The sequence below is a fragment of the Hordeum vulgare genome, chromosome 2H (genome assembly GCF_904849725.1).
Source record: "Hordeum vulgare subsp. vulgare chromosome 2H, MorexV3_pseudomolecules_assembly, whole genome shotgun sequence".
NCBI classification, from domain to species: domain Eukaryota; kingdom Viridiplantae; phylum Streptophyta; class Magnoliopsida; order Poales; family Poaceae; genus Hordeum; species Hordeum vulgare.
In genome coordinates this window covers 452,650,269-452,661,048 of record NC_058519.1, presented here as the reverse complement: position 1 = coordinate 452,661,048, position 10,780 = coordinate 452,650,269, and the positions used below count along the sequence as shown (strand labels likewise).

Below are 10,780 nucleotides of genomic sequence, written 5' to 3'. Positions count from 1 at the left end.
CACTCATCGTTTTATGTGACTATACTTGATAGGAAAAATAAGAAACTTGGACTATGGAGTTTTTCATGAAAAAGTCTTCACAAACTTGGCAATCACCAACGAGGTTGTACGGTTTTCAAACAACGCATTTCTAAGAAAAGAAAATTGTCCACCATGTCTAAAACAACCAAATCAATTTGAGTTTTTAGTATATGACAAATTAAGAACATGTGCACTGGTTTTTCAAAAAAAAACTAATTTCAAACTCATTTAAACAAGTTTGAAAATGAAAATGAAAAACCAAGCCTGGATCATTCTTAGTAACTCCAAAATGAAGCTTTTGTGAGGTTTTTGAAAGTTTCAAGTTCAACACCCAAAACCACTTGTCTTCACACATGAGTTTCAAATTAGCTCCAAAGGTAGGGTAAACAACCCATTTCTAAGCAAGTTTTTTGTCCACCATGTCTAAAACAGTCAAATCAATTTGAGTTCTTAGTATATGGCAAAGTAAGAACATGCGCACTGGTTTTCTAAATTTTTTTATTTTTATTTTTTGAATTTTTTATGCTCATTTCAAACTTGGTCAAACCTAAGTTTGACCAACATTTAAACAAGTTTCAAACATGAAAATGAAAAACGAAGCCTGGATCCTTCTTAGGCACTCCAAAATGAAGCTTTTTGTGAGGTTTTTGAAAGTATCAAGTTCAACACCAAAACCACTTGTCTTCACACATGAGTTTTAAATTAGCTTCAAAGGTAGGGTAAACAACCCATTTCTAAGCAAGTTTTTTATCCACCATGTTTAAAACATCCACATTAATTTGAGTTGTCGGTATATGACAAAGTAAGAACATGTGCACTGGTTTCTAATTTTTTTGATTTTTTTTAATTTTTTATGCTCATTTCAAACTGGATCAAACCTAAGTTTGACAAACATTTAAACAAGTTTCAAACATGAAAATGAATTTGACATGTGATTTTGGGTCTGTAACATGATGTGTAGGGTACTGATGTGTTGACAATTCCATTTAAATGTATTGCATTGCAAAGGATATTGAATTCACGAGTTTATAGCATTTTCTGGATTATTGAGTAAATAGAAAAGGTTTATTCATGCTCACGTGGGGGGCTCACCGGTCAATCTGACCCGTGGGCCAGGGATGTCACTGCCACTAGTTAAATCCTCTAGTTATATGGTCAAATGTGTCGTAGCCTAGCTGTTTACACATCCAGATCTGCGCCACTCTCACCGCCGGGGACCACCAAAACCACGCAATCCAGCTCCACCGCCGCAAATCAAGCGTCGCCGTGCGATGATCATGAGGCCCGGATCTTCCAGCTCGTGCGGCGGCCATTCCGGCGGCGGAAACCGCTCCGACAAGGATCGGAAAGGGCTGAAGCGGTTGGCGCCCGACTCTGACCCGGAACGGGCGACACTGGTTGCTTCCGACGCTGCTCGGAAGCGCGGCGCGCGCAAGTACACCAATTAGGGGCTCGCGCCGCCGCGTGCGTTCGATCAGCGTGAGGTGGAGGAGTACGACCGCCAGATGGCGGCGGCGGCGCGAGGCGGCGGTGTGAGGCGACCGTCTGGTAGCTCCTTTGGCGCGGGTGGTGCGGGGAGCTCCGCCATTGCACGCGTACTGCTGCCGCCTCCGAAGAGGGAGGGGGAGCACGGCTTGGCACCGCGCCTCAGCTTTCTGTCGGGAGACTACGTCGACGACGGCGAGCTCGACGGCGTCATCGTCGAGATTATGGAGCGCACCAAGGACGAGCCGCAGCAGCTCGTCGCGCGCCGGCGGTTGGAAGAGGAGCTCGACGAGTTCCGCTTCCAGCAAGCCATCGAGAAATCCCGCGCCGACAGTGGGTGGGGCGCCTCAGACTCCGACTCCGACTGAGCGGCGCCGCCGCCTCGTCGGGGCCGCACCCATGGGGCTCAGGTAAGCCCAATTTTGAAGATCTCACTAGGGGTAGGAGCTGCAGGATACCCGCGTAGAGTTATGTAATCGAAGTACTCTGTGTGGCTTTTGCTGTGACGAGTCCGTCATTAGAACTATGGGTACAACTCCATGTGTAATCGAACCAAATTATTTGCTATGTTTGCTAAATTTTATCTATGTTGTTTGAATTCGGTCGATTTCGGTTGAATGATTGTAAATATGCTTGTCTGAATCGGAGCTCACCGTCGTTGCCGTGCTTCGTCGCCAGAAAAGAAGAAGAGGAAGGATGCGCGCGCAGGGAAAATCTGTTTAACCGTAGTCGCCTTCATCTGGGTCCCCATGCCGACGTGGATAAGTTGTGGGTCCCTCCCGACTCCACCTAATCCTAACAGAGATTGTGCTTAAGTGCCATGTCGTGCCTTGGCTATTTGTGTGCACAGAGAGATGTCGCCTCCATCTAGGTCCCACGCCAACGCGGATAAGCTATGGGTCCCTCCCGATATCCCTTTGCAGCCAATTCGCAGAAAAAACATCGCACAGGAGCTATTGACCTTCCTAGCAGATGATCTTTTCGTCAAATGAAATTTGGTTTCTTCTGATTGTCTTGGGGTGGTTGATGATCTGAAGGCAAATACGGAAGGTGCTCATGGCCCTATCATAAGGGAGGTCAGACTACATCCACAACTCTTCGAGGAGTGCAATTTCCTTCATGAGAATAGGTCTAGGAATCACCAAGCCGATAGTCTAGCCAAGCATTCACTATATCTTGACATATGTACACATGTCTGGCTAATTGAGCCGCATGATAACGTAATCATCCCGTTGGAACTAGTTGATGAATAATGTTTTATAGTTTCCCTAAAAAATACAAATCATGGACAACATACATACGCGCAGGACAACACATCCATCTTATTTGCATGATTTCTTGTCTTTGTAGATTACATTGCAATATGTTTATATGAAAGGAGTTGTTTTACCATTTGGTCTTTAGATTAAGAAATAAAGTAGAGTAAGATATATTGTTGGCCCTGTCTTCAAATTTAGGGAGCTAACAAAAATGGTTGGCACATATTTCCCAGAGCCAAACATAATATTTATCTCTTTCAGCACAAGTTAGAATTTAAAATTCATATTTCAAAAATAAATAAATTCAAGATTAGGGAAGCAAAAATGTATCTAAAATTTTAAATAATCAGAGTATGCCACTATTGCACTATTGACCATAGACATTTATGATGCGAAAAAGCTTATTTTTCTATAATCATATATCATAACTAAGAATCTTAAAATTTCCGTAGAAGGTCCTAATTAAGTATTCATGTAGTTGCCAATTATATTCATAGCTTAATGTTAATTGCAATTATATAATGTTCAATGCAACCACCATCCGGTTAGAGAACTATGCATAATTTCCGCCACTAGGTCAAACTTTTTGTGAACGATTGAATGAAGGAACAAGAAATGGTTATGTTGCAGAGAAAAGGAAGCACAAATGGAGGATTGGATAATAAATATGAGCATATGCTTAAAACAAAAAGTTCGGTTGCATAGACTGTAAAGGAGGAGATTGGTAGATAAATGTGTTTTGAAGAAGCCACACCTCACGTGCATGCGAGGGCGTTGCCGTCGATGTGCATTTGGTGGTGTCCATTCCGATGGCCACGCCTTCAAGGGCGTTCATAGTTGTTGGCCACCTCGCACCAAGTGCATCATCCTACGATTGATGAGATTGCGATCAGATGAACACTACGGCTGCCGTTGGTGGGACGAGAAGAGGTTAAGTGATGAAACTGATGGATGGTTTTGTTGAAATACAGAATGTGGAAATATGTGTGTGTCTTAGGCACTGAAAAAAATAGCGCTATACCATCACTAATAGCATCCTATAGCGTATACAGAATTGGCTCGCTAAATTGATCAATGTATAATGTCTCGCTAATAACACGTTATAGCGTGCTATAGCACACTAATAACATATTTTTAGAAGGGATGCTATTTTGTATAACACGCTATTTTTTCATTGGTCTTAGGGCAGTGGTGTTGGATGGTGTTGAGCCATGCTTGCAGGACTAGGAGCTTACTTAGGACTTAGGGGACAAGACATGTTTCTAAAATTATAAACACGTTGCTAACTTAAAAAAAAGGGTGCATCAAGCTAATATTTCCCTTGCAAGCACTGTTTTATAATGCCTTGCAAGCACATGTGAGACCTTGTTTCTTCGCCCTTCCTACCTTTCTTTCTGAGCGCACATCGCATGTCCCATTTCGTGTACGGGAACTTGTGTAATTTGCGCCACCATAGTGTGTACTTCAAGAGCCCAAGGTAAGGTCCAAAACTAGAAAACTCGCAAGACAAGTGCACAGAAAACGTCACACAATGGAGTAATGGTCGACCCACTCAAATTTCCTCCAAGACAAAGGAAACAGCGACCGGCCGTTTAAACAACGCCACACGTAGCTCCCCCGGACGCCACACCCTTGGCACGCCACCCCCACTCCTCTTCCCGTTCCCGTCCACGTCATGATCCACGTTTCACCCCTTCCGCATGTGCCGCACCGCCTATATTACATTCGCTGATCCCGAGGACGAGAACACGCAGAAGTCGAGTCCCCCAAACCTGCAGATCAGTGATCCTACCATCCTTGGCGTGTGGGAACAAGTCCCAACTCCCAACTCGGGATCATACTATACGAGCTGCAACTAGTATTGCCATGGGTCCGCCGGCCACCGTCGTCGTGGTCGCCTTGGTGGCGGTTGCTCTCTGCGTCGGCGTCTGCCGGGCGCAGGACATGGACAACGAGTGGGCACGGTACCGTGGGTTCTTCGGCGGCGGCGGCGGCACGATGCTGCCACAATCGGACGTGGACCTGCTGGAGTTCCCGCTGAACCTCGAGTACCTGGAGGCGGAGTTCTTCTGCTGGTCGGCGCTGGGCTACGGCCTGGATGGCATCGACGTCAACCTCACCAGCGGCGGTCCGCCCCCAATCGGTGGCCAGACCGCCGCCCTCACTCCCTTCGTCCGAGACGTCGCCACACAGTTCTGCTACCAAGAAGTTGGCCACCTCAGGTACGTACGCTATTAAGCTCACAATTCGGCCACTCGTACTCTCTCCCGACCAAGAACTATTAGTGGCACAGAAGTGGCATATCGTTTATGGACAGTGCGTGCGTGTGTATGTGCAGGGCGATCAAGCAGACCGTGAGGGGATTCCCGCGGCCGCAGCTGGACATCAGCGCGACCAACATCGGCAAGATCGTGGAGCAGGCGATGAACACGACGCTGGACCCGCCCTTCAACCCATACGAGAACAGCCTCAACTTCCTCATCGCTTCCTACATCATCCCCTACGTCGGCCTTACTGGCTACGTCGGCGCGAACCCCCACCTCCTCACTCCTCAGGCCAGAAGGGTACGTACCTAAGCTACGCCATAAGCGTGATCACCCTACCACTACTTACCCCATAGCCGTATTGATTGCACACACAAAATGCGTGCATGCGTACTGATATTCCCGTTAATTACATGTACGTGATAGTAATTAGTACAGTAACTGATAGTAGTACTTCTGTGATTGATTGCACGCAGCTGGTGGCGGGACTGCTGGGCGTGGAATCGGCACAGGACGCTGTGATCCGGGCTCTGTTGTACGAGCGCGGACTGTCGCGGGTGGCGAGCTATGGTGTTGGTGTGGCGGAGGTGACCGCGCACATCTCCGAGCTGCGGAACGAGCTGGGGAGGAGGGGAGTGAAGGACGAAGGGCTAGTGGTGGCGCCTGGTCAGGGGCCCGAGGGGCAGACCGTGGGGAACATCATCGCCGGCGACCGCTTCTCACTCGCTTACGATCGCACGCCCGAGGAGATCCTCGGCATCGTGTACGGCACCGGAAGCCCCGCCCAGGCCGGCGGGTTCTTTCCCCAGGGCGCTGATGGCCGCATCGCCAGGGGCCTCCTCATGTAGACGATCAATCACGGACATGTATACATCTGGAGTGTTTGTTGTTCTCTAAAGCAAACTGTAGACTATGCATCATACATGTGTGTGTTGTCCTTATGCATGCTAATAATCAATAAAAGGACCTGCAAGTTCCAGAATCAACCATGGAACCCCAAGCTTCCTGTGACAGCGGACGAATTTGGTCTTATCACAGAGAAGTGGCTTGAGAGCATCTCCAAACACCCGTCGAACGTGCGGCGGGCCCTTTTTGATGCGGGAAAGGCGGCGACCGTTGTAAAATGCAGCGCGCATAGCTTCAGCAAACGCGTTAAAATGCAGTGCGATATCGTTGAATAACATATGCGTTTAAGTTCAACATATGCGCTTAAAACATAAGAAAAAAGATCAAACACAAACAAAATAAATCAACAAAAATCGATCATATCCTTTCAAATTCTCTGCCGACTCATAACCAAACCACTGTGCTTGAGTCTTTTATTGATGTACATAGCTAAAATCATTGCAAGATCCTCCTCCTCTTTCATATCAAATTCTTTTTTCGAAGAATCATTTGAGGAACTCACCTACAATGTTTAATTTAAACTAAGCTATAAAAACTACAAACAACATGCATTAAATTCATGTAAAAAAGTGTAGTTGAATCCAATATATACATTACCGATGTTTTGTTGAACACCTTGCGGGCGTCAAGCGGCAATGGACGGCCGGCGCTGTTCGCCGGACTACTGCCGTGCGCAAGGGGCGGCGGTGACTAGAGAGAGAGGAGGAAGCAGCGGCGGCGCGGGGATAGGTCGGGGAAGCGCCGGAACGGTCGTCGAAAGAAATGGGGTGGCGCGAGCGGCGTCGCCGCCGCGGTTGGATGGGGTAGGTGGAGTTGCGAGCGGGCGCTCAAGTATGCGAAATGGGGTGGCGCGAGCGGCGTCGCCGCCGCGGTTGGATGGGGTAGGTGGAGTTGCGAGCGGGCGCTCAAGTATGCAGCGCGCGGGAGCGGGCGCAGGAAATAAACAACGTGTGATGGTGTTTTCGCCTGTGCGCTGAACTGGTTATACCGCGCACGCGGTTTTTGTGGCTCCACTGAAGCGTCCGGAGCGGTAGCGCGCAAAAAGACTAATTTTTTAGTGTGGCGTTTTTTTAACACGTTTATTAGAGATGCTCTAAATGGTATTGACTTTGAAGCCTACCTTATGAAGATATATATTTTTTTTGAAAGATCCGGCGTTGGCCGGCTTGTATTAAAATAGCAGGGAGCACATGGATAAGAAATAACATAAAAAGGTGGAGGGTGATCAGTGGATCAAAGAAGTAAGAAGAAGAAGCAGAAAAAGAAAAAGGGTGGTTATCTAGCAGACTCTCATGATGGTTCCTCAAAGGGGTGCTCTAGGAGTATTGCGCCTGCGTCGCGCCATAGCCGCAATGTTTCTGTTGATTTCCTCCTTGATATCTTGGACTTGCCCCTTTTTGTTCCTGAAAGTGCAATCGTTTCTTTCCTTCCAGATCGCTGCAAGAATTATGATGACCATAGATTTGATCGCCTTGTTGTGCTCTGCCGGCGAATTTCTTATCATTTTGGAAATGATAGCTGCTGACTTGGTGCTGCCGGCCCAATTGGCTGGGTGGAGGGAATTGCAGCCGACATACCCTGCCGCCTGCGACCATACAACTAACGCTATCGGGCATTGCCAGAACAAGTGCACTGATGACTCAAGGTTTCTCAGACACAATTGGCAGAAGTAGTTGTTTGCCCAACCTCTTCTTTGTAGACGATCATTACACCATAACCTATCCTTGAGTAGCAGCCATGTGAAGAATTTTAGCTTTGCCGGTGCCCAGGTGGCCCATATCAGCCGAGGGAAGTCTGATTTATAAAACCCCTGGAATTGGGCTTTATATGCCGAGCCGGCAGAGTATACACCTGAAGCTTCATGAATCCATCGGATGGAGTCGCAAACTTGCTCTTGCAGCCGGATATCCTTGAATTGGATCCATCTATTCAACCTGATCGCTTCTTCTCATATGTTGGCCGTGTCACTGTGTGCGAGGTCTACAATCCAGTTGTTATTTTGAAGTGCCTCCTTGACAGATCTATTTTTCCTACGGGTGTGCCTAAAAAGGTTTGGGAAGGCCGACTTGAGGTTTCCTGAGCCTGTCCAGGGGCAGTTCCAAAACGAAGCCCGTTCACCATTGCCTAGTGAAACTAACGTAGAGGCGTTGAACAGGGCTTCATCGCCCTTATCACATGGGAGCCGCATGCCATTCCATGGTCTATTTTGGGTCGTCCAGGATAGCCATAGCCGACGTAGCCTCAGAGCTTTGGTGAAACGTGTCATGTCTAATATCCCGAGACCTCCGTTTTCTATTGGGCAACAAACCCCTTGCCAGCCTACTTTGCATTTACCCCCAGAAACCTCCTCGTGTTGTGCCCATAGGAATCGGCGGCGGGCCTTGTCGATCTCTAGAAGGAATTTCTTTGGAACCCGCAACACAGATAGGGCAAAAGTGGGCAAGGATGTTAGGACATTCCTAACCAGAACTCTTCTACCAGCTATTGTGAGGAGTCTCCCTTTCAATCCAGCGAGCCTGGCCCGAATTCTATCTAGGATGAACTGGATGTGGACTAGGCGCAGCCGCGAGAGCGTGAGGGAGAGGCCTAGGTATCTAACAGGGAAGTCTACTGTCTGTCCCCCAAAGCTACGCAGAACCTCCTGGAGGTTGATTCCTTCACATCGAATGGCCGTTGCCGTCGATTTCACTGGGTTAATACGTAGCCCCGTCGCGTTCCCGAAGTCGTGAAGGATGTCAAGTAGCGTGTCTATTTCTTGTCTGGACGGTGTAGCAAAGATCACAGCATCGTCAGCATAAAGGCTGACTCTAAGGGGGATATGTCTACCCGGCAGTGGAGCTAGCATCTGCCTATCTGTCGCCCGTGAAATTAGTTTGTGAAGAGGGTCGATGGTTATTATGAAGAGATGGGGTGATAGTGGATCTCCCTGGTGCAGCCCCTTGCGATGGTGGATACGGCCCCCAGGTGTTCCGTTGAGCACAAATGACGATGATGAGGTTCCGAGCAGCAGGGCGATCCAGTCACGCCATCTTGGTGGAAATCCTAGCACTTGCAGCAGCTCTAGTAGGTATTCCCAGGAGACGTTGTCGAATGCCTTAGCAATGTCTAGCTTGAGAAGTAGTGCAGGTATCCTCTGGCGGTGTAGCCTTATAATCACATTTTGCACATATAGGAAGTTATCTTGCGTTGACCTCGAGCGTAAGAATGCGGACTGTGCCGGAGAGATGATGTCTGATATCACCGTGGATAGCCGAAGTGATAGGACTTTTGCTACTAGTTTGGCGAAGGAGTGTATCAAACTGATTGGCCTAAAGTCCTGGATCTCTGTTGCTCCATCCTTTTTGGGATGAGAATCACCGTTGCTGTGTTTAAACTAGTGAAGTCTCCTCTTGCCAGGTGATAGAAACTATTGAAAGCTAACATGACGTCGGCTTTGATATGCTGCCAGCAGCTTTTGAAAAACATTTCTATGAAACCATCAGGACCCGGCGCCTTTTCTAAGGGAGAAGCTTTTATCGCATCCCATATCTCCGACTCGGAGAAGGGGTTGTCTAGCCCTGAGTTTTGTAGAGAGGGCATGTCTAGTGCAGTCCAATCAATGCCTCTGAGGCGGACCGCTTTGGTTCCTAGGCTGGCGTTGAAGTGGCTGTAGATGAGTGCCTCTTTTTGCACGTGCGATGTAGCAATCTCATTTGTACTTTGAAGGCTATGGATGAAGTTCTTTCGTCTACGGGATCTCATTTTAGCGTGGAAATTTTTTGTTCCAGCGTCTCCTACCCGTATCCAAGTTAGCCTAGATGCTTGCCGTCTCCTTGCACGCTCGATCGCTGACAGTCCTAACAGACGTAGCTTTAGAAGCTTACGGAGGTTGAACTCAGCTTCGGACAGGGGCCGCGATTCCTGTGCTACATCGAATCGAAGAATCAGCTCTGTTGCTATGTGGAATTGGATTTTTGCCTTGCTAAGAAAAGCCTTGCTCCAAATTCTAAGGTCGCGCGCAGTTCGCCCTAGCTTGATGTGCAGTCGCTAGAAAGCGGAAGTTGCTTGTACCGGTCTACTCCAAGCCGCCATGACCGTTTCATGAAACCGGGGGAGGTTTGGCCAGAAGCTTTCGAACTTAAACGTGGCCGGCCTAGGCGAGGCAGCAGTGTCGGCAAGGAGAAGCGGGCAGTGGTCGGATGTAGCCATAGATGCCGCTAAGAGGGAGGCAGAGGGAAAAAGTTGTTCCCAGGCCTGGTTGCAGAAGAATTTATCTATGCTGACCATGGTTGCGTCACGATGCTCATTGCTCCACGTGAAGCGCCTATTTTTGCATTTGATCTCTTTGAGACCCGCAGTGTCGATTGCTGATCTAAATCTGCCCACCAGCCTACGGTTCAGGTTGAGGTTACTCTTATCCCTAGCTTCGTAGATGAGGTTGAAGTCTCCGTTGATCAGCCATGGCTCCCCCATCGGCGGTGCGGAGAGGGTGATCTCACGGAGGAAATCTTCCTTTCTGGCGTCATCCGTTGGACCATAGACAGATGTGATCCAGAAGCTATTGAGCTGCCCTAGAAGTGTTACTTTTGCTGTGATTGCGTAGACGCCTATAGCATGCGATTGTACCGTAGCTAGGTTCCTGTTCCATAGAATCGCCGCCCCTCCACTTGCACCGATAGACGGCAGCACTATGCAATCATCTAGGGATTGCCCCCCAATATCCCTAATAATAGTTGGTGTCCAATCTGTGATCTTAGTTTCTTGAAGGCAGAGGATTGCAGCGCGGTGAGCTAAACCCACCTCGTGAATGGCCGCTCTCTTGACTGGGTTGTTCAGTCCCCGGACGTTCCATGACATAATTGGAAG

General features: G+C 48.3%; 1 protein-coding gene across 1 annotated transcript; it reads left to right on the top strand.

Moving 5' to 3' along the window:
• Positions 1–4,503: 4,503 nt before the first annotated feature.
• LOC123430237 (desiccation-related protein PCC13-62-like) lies at positions 4,504–6,015 on the top strand. The gene is made up of 3 exons (XM_045114117.1): positions 4,504–4,987; positions 5,104–5,329; positions 5,506–6,015. Exons 1-3 carry the CDS (start codon positions 4,632–4,634, stop codon positions 5,875–5,877), a joined length of 954 nt encoding a protein of 317 aa, XP_044970052.1. The 5' UTR covers positions 4,504–4,631; the 3' UTR covers positions 5,878–6,015.
• Positions 6,016–10,780: the final 4,765 nt, after the last annotated feature.